Source organism: Mustela nigripes, chromosome X (assembly GCF_022355385.1).
Source record: "Mustela nigripes isolate SB6536 chromosome X, MUSNIG.SB6536, whole genome shotgun sequence".
Classification (NCBI taxonomy): Eukaryota; Metazoa; Chordata; class Mammalia; order Carnivora; family Mustelidae; genus Mustela; species Mustela nigripes.
This window is the reverse complement of record NC_081575.1, coordinates 43,814,875-43,833,086: the sequence shown is the minus strand read 5'-3', so window position 1 is coordinate 43,833,086 and position 18,212 is coordinate 43,814,875. Positions and strand designations below refer to the sequence as shown.

The window sequence follows — 18,212 nt, the reverse complement described above, 5'->3', positions numbered from 1 at the left end:
TCAATTTCTTTGATACAGAGCTGTTTAGGTTATTGTTTTCTCCTTGTATGAGTTTTAGTAGTTTGTATCATTGAAGGGGATTGGTTCATTGTATCTAAGTTATCAAATTTGTAGGCACAGGGTTGTTAATAGAATTCCCTCATTATCTTCTTAATGTCCATGGAATCACTACTGATAACCTCACTTTCATTTCTGATTTTGTTAATTTGGATCTTCTTTCTTTTTTCTTGATTATCCTGGCAAGAGATGTATCAATTTTTTTTTTTACCTTTTCAAAGAATCAGATTTTCATTTTGTTGATTTTTTTTCTATTTTTTTTTCTGTTTTACTTGTATTGATTTCTAATTATTAATTTCTTCTCTTCTGGTTACACTAGGTTTAAAATTACTTCCTTTAGTTTCCTCAGGAGAAAACTTAGGTTATAGATGTTAGATCTTTTCTCACATACTCATTTAAACTAGAAATTTCCTTCTAAGCACTGCTTTTTCTATATTCCCCAAATTTTGATAGGTTAATTTTATTTTCATTTAGTTCAAAATATTTTTGCATTTCTCTTATATTTTTCCCTGACTCATGTGTTTAGAATTGTGTTAATTTCCAAATACGTGTGTTTGTCCTTCTTTCCATTGTTGATTTCTACTTTAATTCCACTGAGAGCTTACTTTTTATGATTTCTGTTCTTCTAAATTTGGTAAGGTGTATTTAATGGCCTAGAATATGGACTCGCAGTGAATGTTCTATATGAACTTGATAAAAAGTGTTCTGATATTAGATGTAATGTTCTGTAAATGCCATTTGGATCAAGTTGATTAATAGTGCCGTTCAGGTCAACTATATCTTTACAGATATTTTGCCTTCTTAATCTGTCAATTACTGACTAGCGGTGGTTGAAGACTGCAACTCTGATAATAGATTTGTCTGTTTTATCAGTTTTCCCTCATATATTTTGATATTTTTGTTAGGTACATATATATTTAAGATTATTATGTATTTGTTTTTTTCCATAATTGATCCCTTTGTCATTATGTAGTGCCTCTTTTTTTTTAATCTGATACTTTAATTATTCTCAAGTCTTCTTTATCTGAAATTGTATAGCTATTCCAGCATTTTTTTTTGTAGGCTCTGTGCCTACTGTGGGGCTTGAACTCATCCCCCAAGATTAAGAGTCAAATGCTCTACCCACTGAGCCAGCCAGGCACCCCTCCATCATCCTTTTGTCTATATTTCTTTGATTTAGTTTATATGGTTGTATATATCTTCCTCCATTGTTTTAATTATAACCTTTCAGAGTCTTTATTTATTTTAAAGATTTTATTTATTTATTTGCCAGAAAGCACAGCAAGGGGATAAGCAGGCAGAGGGAGAAACAGGCTCCCCTCTGAGCAAGAAGCCCATTGCAAGACTTGATCCCAGGATCCTGGGATCATGACCTGAGCCAAAGGCAGATGCTTAACCAACTGAGCCACCCAGGTGCCCAGAGTCTTTCTTTTAAAAATGGGCCTCTTGTCCAAAACGTATAGTTGGCTTTTATGTGTTCATTCTAACAATTTGTCTTAAATGGGTGTATTTGGAGCATTTATATTTAAAATGATTCTTGAGATACATTCGGATTAGTATCAACCATGTGTAACTGTTTTCCATTTGTTTCCAAGAGTTCTTTTTCAGTTTTGAGTATTTTACATGATTCCTTTTGTCTTCTTTTAGTGTATCAATTATATTTCTTTTTGAAAAAGTTTTAGTAATTTCCCTCAAGATTACAATATGTATTTTTCACTAGGTTTACTTTCAAAGAATATTCTTCTGCTTCACTTACATGTAGTGTAGATACCTTACTACAGAGTATTCATTCATTTCACTTATCCATATGCTATAATCACTAAATATATTGTTAACATTAATACTTCAGATATTTATCTTTTGTATCAATAAGAAAAAGAAACAGTTTCATTATACTTTCATATATTCCTTTCCACTGCTCTTTATGAATATTCGAGTTGCTGAACTAATTTGTGTTTCTGATCAAATTTCTTTTCTCTAGAGAAAATCTTTTAATGTTTCTTTAATGGAAGGTGTGCTGGTCATCAGTTTTTGTTTTGATTTTTGAGAAAATTCTTTATTTCTCCTTCACTTTTGAAGAACAATTTTGCTGGATATAAAATTTTAATTTGGTGATTTGTTTCTTTTCAACACTTTAAATATTTACACAGTTACAGAAATAGGAGTGTTATAATGCTTAAATAAAAGCTTTGTTTATTTCTCCTTGTAGTTCTGTCAAATTTTGATTTATTTATTTTGAGGTCAATCCAATAAGTGCATACAAATTTTAAAAATACCATAAAGTGATACTCGTTATGTTTTGTAATGCTTTTTGTTTTGAAGTCTATTTTGTTATTTATAATGTCTTCCCATTGGTTAGTTTTCATGTTATAATTTTCTTCTATACTTTTACTTTCAGTCTCTATGTATTTTTGTATTTTAGATGTCTTTCATAAGCAGTATAACATTGTGTTTTTTCCAGTCTGAAAATCTTTACTTGCTTCATGTAAATCATATTTAATGTACTCACTGGTATTAATAGATATAAATTAACCATTCTATCAAGTTCCTTCTCTATGTCCCATCTAATGTATGTTAGTTTTCTCTTCTTTAGGATTATTTTCTTATTTTTGCTCCTCTACTAGCTTAGAAGTTTTACCTTAATGTTTTCTGGCAATTAGAGCGTACAATCATGACTTATCAAAGGCTAATATTAATTTTGTACTTTTACTTCAGCCCTCTTGACTCCTATGTTATTTTTTGATATGAATTAACAAGGTATTACTAGTTTTATGTAGTATTGATTTAAGTTTACATACATATTTGTCTTTTTAATTGTTGTTTTTCCCTTTCATATCTCCATTATTCCATCTGGGATCATTTTTCTGTCAAAGGAAAAATGCCTTGTAGCATTCAGTATTTCGTTTGGTTTATGCCTGCCGATGGGAAACTCTTTTTATTTTTAAAGGTCTTTATTTCACCTTTAATTTTGAAGGGTATTTTTACTGGTTCTCAATTTTTTTGGCTGGCATTTATTTTCCTAAAAGTTACTAAAGATATCATTCTACTATCTTCATACATCCATTGTTTCTATTGAGAAACCATCAATCACCCTAACTTTTGTTCCTTCAATGGGTATTCTATTTTTCTGGCTACTTTTATGATTTTTCTCTTTGTCTTTGATTCTCTGCAAGGTTACTATTATGCATCTCTGTATGAGTTTCTTTTTATATTATTTGGGATATCTTAGACTTCTTCGATCTATGGATCAATGTCTTTCATCAGTTCTGAAAAATCCTCAGTTGTCTCTTCAGAGGTTGCCTCTGAACACATCCATTTCTCTTTTCCTTCTGGAATTCCTAGTAAACATTTGTTAGATCTTATGCCCTCCCATCTGAATTTTCCATCTTTTTTACTACCTGTGCAGCCTTATGGATAGTTTCTTCTGAACATAATTTCTAGTTCTTTAATTCTCTTTTGAGCTGCATCTAATCTGCTGTAAAAGCCATCCATTGAGTTTCTAATTTCAGCTGGTTTTTTTTTGTGTAGTTTTAGAATTCCTCTTTTTTTTCCCCACTTTTTCTGATTTCTAGCACCCTGTTGAAATTTTCAAGATTGGATTTTATTTATCTGAATACACTAAGCATTGTGGTTAGTAGTTTGTATCTGATGATTCAGATAATTCAAAACTAATGGATCTGTTTGTGTTAGCTGTTGTCTCTACTACTTCTTACTTATGCCTTTTTTAAAATTTGTATTCCTGGTTATCTTTCTGTGTGGACATTGTACATGATCAATTGTTTGTTGAAATAATTTGGGGCCTAGGATGATGGACACTTACTCCAGAGAAGATTTTGTTTGCACTGGTCAGGACTTATAAGGGTTCTTCCTGTCTGGAACCACCATAATCTATGTCCAAAGCTTAAAGTATACTAGTCCAATTAGATGTTGCAAGGACAAACTAATAGACTTTGTGAGAGCTAGTTTATTTCCAGTTTTTAATTACCCCTAAACTGAAACATTTGAGGTTCCCAGCATTATATGGGTGCTGGTTTGTTAGGAAACCCCTCTCCTTGTAATGAGCCTTGGGGCTTTGATTTGCTGCCTTGAGTCAGCAGCAGATTCAACTCAGTTTGGCACTGGTGTATTACTTAACCTCTATTCCTAACCACAGATGCCCTCAGGACAAATACAGTTAACCATACGAGTACTAAAAGAAGACATGGGTGAATTCCTCTGGCCTCATGTAGGAAAAGAATTCTTAACTATGAATCAAAATCCAGATGCAATAAACATTTGATAAATTTGACTACTTTTTTTAATGCATGCCAGAAATACACCATATACAAAGTAGAAAAGCAACAAACTGGAAGTAAATATTTGCAACGTAAAACATAAAGGCCTAATACTGTTAATGTATACAGGGTACTGAAAATGAGGAGAGAAGGACCAACAACCCAACAAAAATGTGGAAAGACGTTAACAGACAATTTACAGTGGTGTTTAAATTGTCCAAAAAATTGCAAAATAAAATGCCATTGAGATACTACTACTCACCTATTATGTTAGTGAAAATGAAAAAGTATTCCAACACATGGTGGAAAACGTGTGAAGAATCAAGCACTCTCCCCTGCTGCTGATGGATCAGAAAGCAAAAAGTGGATCTAAGGCTCGGGGGGAGGGCACAGCCTGGAGATGGAGATTTGAGAATCATCTGTGCTTAGAGGTTAATGAACAGAAATCATTCAGGGTGAGAGAACATGGGTACAGAGAAGAGGTCCAGAAACACAGCTAATCAAGGTGGCAGTGCCGCTTCCTGGCGGTACTACTGCCTGGGCTCAGGAATCAGGCAGAGCCGGTCTTGAAAGCAGCCTGTGGGACTCGGTTGTTGAGCGCTCCTGGCAAAGTCGAGTACCGTCCCTGTGAACAGCGGTCACACCTGGCAATGGCGTACATCGCAGAGGGATGCAGTGCGAGGGCCTGAGATGCGCCAGGTAAAGCACCTGCGGTCCGGAAGCCTCCCGGCTTCTGCCCTCTTGATTCCCCATTTGCCACTCGGCCCTCCACCGCGTGTGGTTGCTTGGTCCCTTGGGGATAGGGGTAAGGGGGGCGGGGTGGGGGACCGAGCTCGGGTGACGCGGCGCTCACGTGACTGGTTGGGCGCCGACGTGGGCAGCAGCCCCTGCGCCCGCCCGCTCGCCCGCCCTGCGGTCCGGTCCCTGCGCTGTCCGCTCCCATCGCCTGCGCAGAACCAGCTCCGTGAGCTGCCAGGGTGGCCGGCGAGGGGCGAGAGGGCTTCGGCGAGCCCGAGGAGGCGCAGGCCTGCCCGGGCCCCACAGGTCAGTGTAAAGGTGGGCACTGCTGGCAGCCGTGGGCAGGGGTGGAGGTGGATGGGAGTAGGAACTCGGAGCAGCGCGGAGTGGAATGGGGGTCCGGGAGGTCGGTGAGGAGGGGGATGCAGCGTGGACGTGGGCAGGTGGGGATGGAGCACCCCACCACCGCCTCCTCGACGCCCCTCCTGTGCGCCTTCCATCCATTTTTGGACCTGAAATGGGGGGGGAGGGGTGCGCCCCTGCAGTGCGACAGCGAAATGTAGACATTTTAGAAATAACCCCCCTCACACTCTGCACCAAAGAGGAAATACTGCCCTCCGCGGAAATACTGCCCTCCGCGGTAGGGTGGGCGGCTTGCTTGCAGGGAAGGCGGAACACAGAAACCCAAACAGTTTGGAAAGCATCCTGGTTTGGTGCCTGAGGCCCGAAAAGTAATGGCGGCTGGGATGCGGGGGAGGTAGGAAAGGAAAATGTTGCATGAGGAAAGCCCAGGTTCAGGAAAGAAACTTCAGTTGGCTGAGCACACAGGCCCTGCCCGTGTCTCCTGTCTGTCTGCAGGTCTGTCTGCCTGTCCCCTGCACTCTGCAAGGCTTTCTAGAAAAGGAGGAAGAACCTGTTTAGAATCCCTTCAGGTGAGTGAAAGGGTGGAGGGGCACTGGACAGGAATGGTAGGGGGAGGGTGTAGAGGGCACGGTGGGGGCAGAATTTGAGGTCCCCACTGCCCATCTCACCACCATGTATGTTGCACCCACCCCACCATACTGAGGGATGGTACAAAAAGTGGTAGGACCTGCCAGGGAAATGGTTGGCTCTCAGGTGTAGGGTGAATTATGGGGTCAAAGGTGGGGAGAAGACAAACTTGGAGGGCTTAAGCACGTCAGGGGAACCCAGCCAAGGGGAAAGATGCCAGTACTATCAGCACCTGCATTCCACCTCCAAGTCCTCAGTCTCCCTTGTCTCCTTTGACTTCTCTTACCCCCGCTCTCCCACTCTACCCCCAACCCAGGACAAGGAAAAGAAGGGAAAATTCAACATGGAAAAACTCTACAATGAAAATGAAGGAAAGCTGGAAGTTGAGGGAAAGCCTGAAGATGAAGTAGAGCCTGAAGATGAAGGAAAATCAGATGAGGAAGAGAAGCTGGAAGTGGAGGGGAAGCCAGGGCATGAGGGAAAGCTCCAGAATAAGGGACAGCCAGATAATGGGGGACAACCAGAAGATGAGGGAAAGCAAGAAAAGCAGGGCAAGTCTGAAAATGAGGGAAAACCACATGGTGAGGGCAAGCCAGAATCCCTGGCAAAGCCTGAGAGTGAGCCACGGGCTGCTGAAAAGCGCCCAGCTGAAGATTATGTGCCCAGGAAAGCAAAAAGAAAAACGGACAGGGGGACAGATGATTCCCCTAAGGACTATCAGGAGGACTTACAGGAAAGGCACTTGGGCAGTGAGGAGATGATGAGAGAATGTGGAGATATCTCAAGGGCTCAGGAAGAGCTAAGAAAAAAACAGAAAATGGGTGGTTTTCATTGGATGCAAAGAGATGTACAGGATCCATTTGCCCCAAGGGGGCAGCGGGGTGTCAGGGGCATGAGGGGCGGAGGTAGGGGCCAAAAGGGTTTACATGATATCCCATATCTTTAATGCCTTTGGCCTTCAATTTTAACTTCTCTAATGAGAATATTGCTGACCATGCTTTCCCTGACAGGCATTTGCCAGGCTATGTGCTTTAACCTTAAGCTGATACTTTGCTTTAGGTGTCACTCTTGTTACCAGCAGCCTTTTGATCCAACTACAATGTTCTCTGTCTTTCAGTAGGGAATTTTCACCCATGTGCATGGAAGAAATGTTCATGGTACACTGTAAAATAACAATAAAGAAAATACAGTTTTCAGAACCACATATACAGTATCAGACCATTTTTGTAAAAATATAAATGTTTGCATAATGCATTTGTGCATAGATAAAGCTCTGAAAATGTGTATACTAAAAAAAAGATGATGGTTTTTCCTGTATGGTAGCAAAAAAAAAAAAAAAAGGTCTCATTTTTATTCAAACATGAGTCCAGTCACCTTATGGTTAAGTATCTTTATGCCATTCGGTGGGCATTACTCATCCCCATGCCTTCCTCTAGTTGTAATTGTGTCAGTGGGCACTGCTGCTCCTTCTTCTGAGTCCTCTACCATCCTATGACTGCCACCATGTGTGATTCTTTTTATTCGCTTTTCTCACTAACCACTTTTTTCTAAAGGATGGACTACGTTTGTCATAATTTCAAAAACCCTAGAAATCAATACATGATAAACAACTGAAACGTTCAATGAGTATATGAGGGCAATAAAGACACTTAAAATTCCTGTTGACAGAATGTAAAATGATAAGTAAAACTCACATTATCTCTGAGACTCCCAGCTAGAGAAATCAACTGGTGGTTATAGCAACAGAACCAGTGCTGTAAAGGGTCAGTCTTGTCATCTGTGAAATGGGAATAAAATTTAAACTCACATACTGCTGAGTGGGTCAGATTAGATACTGAGTATGTGAGCTATGCTGGGCTGGCACCTTGGTAGTAGTAGGACCCTGGACTGTCAAACACTAAGAGGAAGGCCAAAGGTAGGTCTCACCTGTACCTAGGAATAAGACCAAGCAGCCGAGAAGAGGGGGCCACCATTCTCTGGATACTACCGTATGTGCTAGGCACTTCTGTTCTGCCCTGCCCTGTATCCTATGCTAACAACTATTGATATGGAGTTGTGGTGACAAAGCCTCTCTGATTCCCTATCATCCCCAAAGGGCCAAAGCCCCTACTTGACTGCTGTAGGAATGTGGATAAAGCCTCTCTCCCAGCTTCAGAGTCATGCCCACTCAAGTGGTACTGCCCCACAGCTCCTTGGGCTGCCGTGTATTCCACAGTTCTTAGCATAGTCATTACCACTTTCAGTTCATTTTATATTTGCTTATAGCTCCTTTTCTCTTCAGAGGACTTGGATATTTGGGGTCTACTAGGGGCTGTGTCCTGAGACTAATCTATGGACCAGACAATGGATGGTGATTTTAATTGAACACTATACCACAGTACCCCCAAAAAAACCATATCTAAATTTACATACCTTTCTTAGACTGAGTTTTCTAAAGTATCCTGGCTGGCTCACAATACAAAATTAAGGGACCTGTCCACACATAATCAGAGAGGGTTATGCAACTGAGTTTCAAGCTGAGAATATCCCTTTCCATTGCAAACCCAATTCCAACTGAAAAGGGTAATAGTGCTCTTAAAAATATTAAAAACTTTCAATGTTAGGTATTTTGTTTAACCCACCAGTATTTTCCTTTATCAAAACACTTTCTTATTCATCCTGATATCCCCTACACTTTCCTTGACACATATATTTAAAAATTATGATTGAATATGGGGCCCTGAATTTAGAGAGATAACTATTCATGGATTAGAAGACCCAGTAGTGTTAATATGGTAATTCTCTCTAAAACTGATCTATAAATTCAATGTCATACCAATAGAAATCCCAGCAAACTGGGATTCTAAAAGTTATATGGAAAAGCAAAGAAGATAAGATAGCCAGAATATGTTGAAAAAGAACAAAGTTGGAGGACTCTGCCTGACTTCAAGACTAACTATAAAGCTATAGTAATCAAGACTGTGTAATATTGGCATAAGAATAGACATGAGAAGGGGGAGGGTCAGAGGGAGAATCAGACTCCATGCTGAGCAGAGAGCCCAATGCAGGATTCTATAGACTACAGACATAGTCAATAGAGTAAAACAGACATTCCAGAAATAGGTCCATATGTATATAGACAATTCATCTTTTTAAAAGATCTCAAAGTAATTCAATGGAGAAAAATAAACTGTTCAACAAGTGATTCTGGAACAATCAGATGTTGTCTTAGTTCTAGCTGCTATAACAAAAATACCATGAACTGTGTGGCTTAAACAACAAACATTTATTTCTCACAGTTCTGGAATCTGGGAAGCCTAAGATCAAGGCACTGATGAATTTGGTATCTGGTAAGGCCTGATTCCTGGTTCATAAAGAGATGTATTCACATGACAGAAGGGGCAAAGCAACTCTCTGGGGTCTCTTTTATAATGAAACTAATCCCATTCATGACAGTTCTACCACATGGCCTATTCACTTCCCAAAGATCCCACCTCCAAATTCCACCACATTGGATGTTAGGATTTAAATATGAATTTGAGGGTTACACATTCAGTCTGTAGAAGACATCCATATACAAAAAAAAGAGTACCTTTGGGGAACCTGGGTGGCTCAGTGGTTAAGCCTCTCTGCCTTCGGCTCAGGTCATCCTCTCAGGGTCCCAGGATCAAGCCCCCTCTCTCTCTGCCTGCCTCTCTGCCTACGTGTGATCTCCCTCTCTCTCTATCTCTGTCAAATAAACAAATAAATAAAATATTTGGGGTGCCTGGGTGGCTCAGTTTGTTAAGTGCCTTCAGCTCAGGTCATGACCCTGGAGTCTGGAGATTGAATCCTGCATTGGGCTCCCTGCTCAGCATGGAGTCAGTCTGATTCTCCCTTTGACCCTTCCCCTTCTCATGCTTTCTCTCTCTCTCTCAAACAAATACATAAAATCTTTAAATAAATAAATAAAATCTTTTTTAAAAAAAGTACCCTTGCCTCACACCATATACAAAATATGGACTCAAAATGGCTCATAGGTCAAAATGCAAAAACTAAAATTATTAATACTTCATTAAAAAATAGAAAAATAGGGAATAATCTGCAGAGTAAAATATTGCTTACTTAATGTTATAGTGGTTTAAAGACTTTTGAAATTATTTTTCTTCCACTATCTACTTAATAAGTTCCAGTTTTTCCTACTAAAAAATAGAAAAGGACAAATGCTAATGATAAAACATTTAAATGCAGACAATAGAATTTAAAGTATTGTTAGAAGGGTGCCTGGCTGGCTCAGTCAGTGGTGCATGCTCTGGACTTTGGGGCCCAGAACCCAAAGGGGTTGTGAGTTCAAGCCCCACATTGAGTGTAGAGATTACCTTAAAAATATATAAAATTAAATATTGTTAGAAAAAATAGGAATAAAGAGATAATCTTGGGTTAGGCAAACCTTTCACAGAAGGATGTTAAGTGCTAGTAAAAAATATATAAATTGGATGACATCAATATTAAAATATTTTTATATTTTAATGGCTCCTCATTAAATGGAGGCTCCTCATTAAAAAGCTCCTCAAAAGCCATTAACATGTTAGGAAAATGAAAAGACAAGCTTCCACCTGGAAGATCATTGATAAAGTATCTGTCTCCAGAATATACAAAGAACTCTTACAACTCAGTAATAATAAGACAAATAACAAGAAAATTAGACAATTTAAAAATAGGCAAAGATTTGAAAAGACACTTCACCAAAGAAAAGATGAATATGGCAAATGATCAGATGAAAACATGTTCAACACCATTAATTTTCAGGGAAATGAGATACTACTACACTCCTACTAGAGTGGCTAAACTAAAAAAACAAAAACAAAAGGCTGTTATTAAAAAGTTCTAACAATGATATGGAACAACTGGAATTCTCACTGTTGGTGGGAATTTCTGGCTGGCTCAAGTCAGTAGAGCATGCCACTCTTGATCTTGGGGTCATGAGTTTGAGCCCCATGCTGGATGTAGAGTTTACTTAAAATAAATGGGAAAAAATGGCATGGCCTCTTTAGAAAAGTTTGGCAGCCATACATTTACCATATGACCCAGTAATCCCACTCCTAAGTATTTACCCAAGAGAAATGAAAACTTTAGTAGCTTTATTCATAAGAGCTCAAAACTGGAAACAATCCAAATTATCCCCCAAATGGTGAATGGATAAACAAGAAGAAACTACTGGCTCATGCAAAAACATGAATGACTCAAATTCATTAGGCTAAGGTGAAAGAAGCCAGACCAAAAAAGGTTATGCTCTGGGGGCACCTGGTTGGCTCAGTCATTAAGCGTCTGCCTCTGCCTTGGCTCAGGTCATGATCCCAGGCTCCTGGGATGGAGCCCCACGTTGGGTTCCCTGTTCAGTGGGGAGCCTGCTTCTCCCTCTCTCCCTCCCCCTGCTTATGTTCCCTCTGTCACTGTCTCTCTCTGTGTGTCAAATGAATAAATAAAATCTTTTTTAAAAGGCTATACTCTAGTTTGCTTCCATTTATAAGACATTCTGGAAAAAGCAAAAACTAAAAGGGACAGAAATCAGATTGATTCTCAAGTGTATTCTGGATTTGTTCCTAACTGTAGGAACTTTAACCCTTATCATCTGCCTCTTCTAGCACCATCCCCAGCCCAAGGCCACTCAATACCCTTTAATAATAGTCTCTTTCTGCTCAAATTAACCAGAGTTGGCTTCTGTGGCTTGTAACTAAGCAACTGAACATCTAATGCCTTGTATTCCCTCCATTCAGTTTTTCTGAAATTTGCCAGAAATTCAAAGTTCTTTTTCTGTGATCAACTCACAAAATGATTAAGCCAGCCTGTGACCTCATTTAAAAAAAATGTGGGGGGGTGCCTGGGTGGCTCAGTTGGTTAAGCATCCAACTCTTGGTTTTAGCTCAGGTCATGATCTCATGGGTTGTGGGATGGAACCAGGAGCTGGGATCCTCACTCAGCAGGGAATCTGTGTGAAAGATGCTCTCCCTCTGCCCCTCCCCCAGTCTCCCTCTCTCTCTTTCTCTTTCTCTCTCTCTCTCTCTCAAAATAAATAATCTTAAGAGCTTCATTTCTAAAAAAAAATTTTTTTTTTGGTTTGTGGTTTTTATTTTCTGGACCATTTATGTCTACTGACTGTTCTTCAAAGTTAAAGCATCCTGATTGTTATTCAATGGCACAGGGTCAAAATTGTTCAAAGCTTGGCTCTCTAAGCCCCTCCCTGTCTGTGCCAAAGTCTGGTTATCTCTCAATTACTTTTTTCAAGGAGGGACTTTCCCACCTAACCCCAAAGAAATTTAGGGTTCAGGACCAAAGAGAGAGAGAGCCCTATGCTAGCCAGTTTCCACAGGCTCTTGGGAAAATATTGTCAGAGGCAGCATAGAAAAATCAGGATCAGGGTGCCTGAATGGTTCAGTTGGTTAAGCATCCAACTCTTGGATTCAGCTCAGATTATGATTTTGGGGTCTTGAGATCAAGCCCCACAACAGGTTCCATGCCCCTCAGCAAGGAGTCTGCTTGAGAGTCTCTCCTTTTGCCCCTTCACTCCCCCACTCTCTCAAACAAATAAATAAATCTTTTAAAAAAGAGAAAAGACCAGGCTCAGCTGGTCTGAAGGTATCTACTAAGTTATCTCAATTAAAAAAAAAGATGGGGTGTCTGGGTGGCTCAGTTGATTAAGCTTCTGCCTTCAGCTCAGGTCATGATCCCAGAGTCCTGGGATCAAGCCCCATGTCAGGTTCTCCGCTCAGTGGTGAATCTGCATTTTCCTCTCACTCTCTCCCTGTGTGCATGCTCTCTCTCTCTCTCTTAAACAAAGAAATAAATAAATACATAAATACAAAAAAAAAAAGAAAGAAAGAAAATATCAGGCAATGTTTAGGCACCAGCTCACAAAAGGTATCTGGATGGTTATGAAGAAACAGGGGCACAGGGATTCTTCATGGTGGATGCCCTGAACAAGTTTCTGCATGTTTTTAGCCATTGGGAGGATTTTGACATCTAGACCACATTCCCTTCTAAATAGTCGATATCTATATATTCAGATAGCGAGTGTACCCACTGGGGGCAGCCACTGCAGAGAAAGCTCTCAATAATTAGGAGAAAAAATGACCATCTCTGTAGATATCATTCAGTTTTTCCTCCCAGCAATCCTGGTGTTTGCTCAATGAGCCCCCGTAAAGTGGCCATGAGAGCAAGAATAGAGCTATGCAAGAGTGCAACAATATTGACTCCCCTTACCAACCTGATGTGACTACTTGTCACAGCTGAGTACAGAACCTGCCAAGGGCACCATTTCCAGGGGGTGCCAGACATTCACATGGGGAAGGTTGATTACAGTGGGCCTCTTCCACCACAGAAAAAAAGTGGTTTGTCTTTAAATGGAAATAATTACACTTTATTAGATACCAGTTTTATTAAGATATAATTCACATGCCACAAAATTCATCCCTTTTTAAAGTATACAATTCAGTTATATTAGTATATTCACAAAGTTGTGCAACCACGACCACTATCTAATTTTAGAGTATTCTCATCATCCATAAAAGAAACCCTATACATGAGCAAACATTACATATTCTCCTCTACCACCATCCTCACCTTACCCAGTAACTGGTAACCACTAATCTACCTTCCCCGTCTCTATGGATTTGGCATTGTGGACATTTCATATAAATGGAATCATACAACATGCAGTCTTTGTGACTAGCTTCTTTCACCCAACACGATGTTTTGAAAGTTCTTCTATGTTGTAGCATGTATCAGTACTCCATTCATTTTTACTGCCTAATAGTATTCCATTCAATGGCATAGCACATTTATTTATCCATTCATCAGATGATGAACATTTGGGGTGTTCTCATTTTTGGCTACAATGAATAATGCTGCTATGAACATTTGTGTAAAAGCTGATGTGTGAACACGTTTTAATTCTTTGGAGTATACACCTAGGATGTATACTAATTCTAGGATTAGAATTGCTAGGTTGTATGGTAATTCTATGTTTAACATTTTGCAAACTACCAAATGTTTTTCAAAGTGACTACACCATTGTACATTCCCACCAACAATGCATGAGGTTTCAGTTTCTTCACATTCTCACCAGGACTTGCTATAGTCTGTCTTTTTATTTTGTCTATCCTTGTTGATATGAAGTATCTCACTGTAGTGCGATTTATATTTCCATAACAGGTAATATTATTGAATATATTTTCATGGGCATGATCACCATTTGTATATCTTCTTTAGAAAAAAGTATATGCAAAACATTTGCCCATTTAAAAATTAGATTTGATTACTTGTCCTTTAATTGTTGACTTGTAAGAGACATTTATATATTCTGGATAGCAGTCCCTTATCAGATATTTGATTTGCAAGTGTTTTCTCTCATTCTGTAGGTTGATTTTTCATTTCCTGAATGGTGTCCTTTGAAGCATAAAAGTTTTTTTTATTTTGACTAAGCCGCCAATTCATCTATTTTAGCTTTTGTTACCTATGCTTTTGGTGTCATGTCTAAGAACATATTGCCTAACTTATGATCATAAATGTTTACTCATATGTTTTCTCCTAAGAGTTTTATAGTCTCAGCTTTTACACTTAGAACTATGATTCATTTTGAGTTCACATAGGATGTGATGTAGGGGCTCAAATTAATTCTTTTGCATGTAGCTATCCAGCTGTCCTAGCACCATTTCCTAAAAAAACTATTCTTTCCCCCATTGAATTATCTTGGCACATTTGTCAAAAATCAATTGATCACAAACATGAAGGTTTAGTTCTAGACTCTGAATTATATTTTATTTTTCTATATTCCTATCCTTATATAAGTACCACACTGTCTTGATTATTGTAGCTTGTAATAAACTAGGAAATACAAAACTATGAGGCCTCCAATTTTTTCCTTTTTCAATATTGTTTTGACTATTCTGGGTATTTTGGATGTCCAAAAGAATTTTGGGATTAGCTTGTCAAGTTCTGAAAAGATGTCAGCAGGAACTTTGATAGAGGTTGCAGTAAATCTGCAGGTCAGTTTGGGAAGTAGTGCTAAGTTAACAATATTAAGTCTTCCAATCCATGAACACAGAATATCTTTACATTTATTTAGGTCTTTCTTAATTTCTTTAAGAAGCATTTAAAAAATTTTTCAGTGTACAGTGGTTGCATTTCTTTGGTTAAATTTGTTCTCAAGTATTTTATTCTTTTTTACCTTACTGTAAATAGGATCAGTTTCTTAGTTTTATTTTTTTAAAGATTTTATTTATTTACTTGAGAGAGAGAGAGAGAGAGCGAGAGAGCATGATTGGGGAGGAAGGGCAGAGGAAGAAGCAGACTCCCCACAGAGCAGGGAGCCCGACTTGGGACTGGATCCTAGAGCCCTGGGATCATGACCTGAGCCTAAGGCAGACACTTAACCGACTGAGCTACCCAGGTGCTCCACTTTCTTTTCTTTCTTTCTTTTTTAAAAAAGATTTTATTTATTTGTCAGAGAGAGAGCGAGCACAAGTCGGGGAGCAGCATGCAGAGCAGGTAGAGGGAGAGAAGCAGGCTCCCCACTGAGCAAGGAGCCCAGTATGGGACTTTATCTCAGGTCCCTGGGATCAAAACATGAGTGGAAGGCAGACACTCAACTGATTGAGCCACCCAGGCCTTCACCAGGTACTCCATTTTTTTCATTTTCATCTTCAGATATTCATTGCCAGTGTATAGAAATATAACTCATTTTGAATATTGTTATGGCATTCTGCAGCCTTTCTGAATGCACTTATTAGTTTTAAAAGCTTTTTAGTGTGTGCATACCTTTGGAATATTATTTACAAAATCACGCTATGAATATAGATTTACTTCTTGCTTCAAATCTGGATGCCTTTTCTTTTTCTTGCCTAATTGCCCTGGCTAGAACCTCCAGTATAATACTGAATAAAAGTATGAACATAAAAAATTCTTGCCTTGTACCTGATCTTAGGAAAAAGCATTAAATCTTTCACCATGAAGTATAAGGTAAGGTGGTATAGTTACATTGTATCTTTATCAGATTGAGGAAGTTCCCATTTTGTCAAATGCTTTTTCTGCATCTAGTGAGAAGATCATGAGATTTTTTTTCTTTATTGAATTAATATGGCATTTTATGTTGGTTGATTTTTATACATCAAATAAGCTTGCATTCGGTCGGGATGCCTGGGTGGCTCAGTCAGTTAAGCGTCTGCCTTTGGCTCAGATCATGATCCCAGGATCCTGCGATCAAGTTGATCAAGTCCCTTGTTTGGCTCCCTGCTCAGTGGGGAGCCTGGTTCTCCTTCTGCCCGCTGCTCCCTCTGCCTACTGCTCCCCCTGCTTGTGCTCTCTCTCTTCTCTCTGACAAGTAAATAAATAAAATAATTAAAACATTAAAAAAATAAGCTTGCATTCTTGGGATGAATTCCACTTGGTCATGGTATTGTTATATATGATGTTGGATTATTTTGTTAGCATTTAGTGTCTATATTCATAAGGCATATTGTTTTATTGTTGTCTTTTTTGATATTTTTATCTGGTTTGGTATCAGGGTAATGCTCATATTATAGAATGTGTTGAAAATTGTTTTCTCTCCTATTTTTACAAGAATATTAAAGGTTTATTATTAATTTTTCTTTAAAAGTTTAGTAGAGAGGTGCCTGAGTGGCTTAGGCATTAAGTATCTGCCGTCGGCTCAGGTCATGACTCCAGGGTCCTTGTACAGAGCCCTGCCTCAGGCTCCCTGCTCAGAGGGAAGCCTGATTTTCCCCCTCTCCCACTCCTTGTGTTCCTTTCTTGCTGTCTCTCCCTTTGTCAAATAAATAAAATCTCAAATAAATAAATAAATAAATAGTAGAATAAATCAATGAGGCTGTCTGGGCCTGGGATTTTCTTTATGAGGCTGTTTTTTATTACTAATTCAATCTCTTTACTTGATATAGGTCTATTCAGATTTTCTAATTCTTTTTGAGTCAGCTCCAGTATAGTATATCTTTTTAGAAAAACGTCCATTTCTTGTAGATTGTCTAGTTTGTTGACTTGCAATAGATTCATAGATTCAGAGATTTTCGTTACAGTTCACTTCATTCTGTAAGGTCGGCAATGATGTCCCCACTTTTGTTCCTGATTTTAGTAATGAGAATCTACTTGCTTTTTCTTAGTGTAGCTATCAGTCTGTTAATTTTGTTGATCTTTTTAAAGAACCAATTTTGATTTAATTGTCTCTATTTTCCTGTACTCTATTACATTTATTTTCACACTAATCTGTATTTATTCTTTCCTTCCTTCTGTTTGCTTTGGTTTAGTTTGTTCTATTTTTTCCCCCAATAATTGTGTTAAACCATAGAATAAGTCTCAAAATATTTAAAAGTATTGGAATCTACAATCTACAAATATATCCTATGGCCAAAATGTCATGAAATTAGAAATGAGCACATGTGGGGAATTCACAAATGTTCAGGAAATTTAAAAAAAAAAAAACACCTCCTAAAAAGCTGATAGGTCAAAGAGGGGTGGGATTACACAATAATTTGAGATGAAAGAAATTGAAAACACTACATACCAAAACTTATGGGATGCAGTTAAAGCAGAGCCTAGAGAAAAAAATCGTAGCTGTAAACATCTATATTTTAAAAGGAAGAAAGATCTCAATAACGTAGTCTTCCACCTCAAGAACTGAAAAGAATACCAACCTGAACACAATGCAAGTTAAAGGCAGGAAATAATAAAGATTAGAATAGAAATTAATGAGATAGGGAACACAAAAAAAGTAAAGAAAATCAATGAAACCAAAATTTGGATCTTTGAAAAGAACCAACAAAGGCAACAAATCATTAACTGCACTGAACAACAAGAGAGAGAAAAAAGTGAGAAGATTCATATTACTAAAATCAGGAATGAAAGAGGGGACACCAGTGTCAACCTTACACAAATAAAGGATTGTAAGACAATACTATAAATAATTGTATGACAATGAATTACATAACCTAGATGAAATGGACATTCCTAGAAGGAGTTAAACTACCAAAACCAAGTCAAGAAGAAATACAAAGTCTGAATAGACCTGTAACAAGTAAAGAGATGAAATTTGTTACTTAAAAAATAAAACACCAAAAACTTTCTGTGAAGAAAACCCCAGGTTCAGATAGTTGCACTGATGAATTCTACTGTGATATTGTGGTTTAT

The 18,212-nt window shown here is 38.5% G+C and overlaps 1 protein-coding gene across 1 annotated transcript; it reads left to right on the top strand.

The window, feature by feature from the left end:
* Window positions 1-5,182: 5,182 nt before the first annotated feature.
* On the top strand, window positions 5,183-7,263 carry TCEAL3 (transcription elongation factor A like 3). Its single transcript, XM_059386317.1, has 3 exons — window positions 5,183-5,375; window positions 5,928-6,001; window positions 6,376-7,263. The coding sequence occupies exon 3, from the start codon at window positions 6,403-6,405 to the stop codon at window positions 7,003-7,005; it is 603 nt and encodes a 200-aa protein (XP_059242300.1). The 5' UTR covers window positions 5,183-5,375; window positions 5,928-6,001; window positions 6,376-6,402; the 3' UTR covers window positions 7,006-7,263.
* The last annotated feature ends 10,949 nt before the right edge of the window (window positions 7,264-18,212 follow it).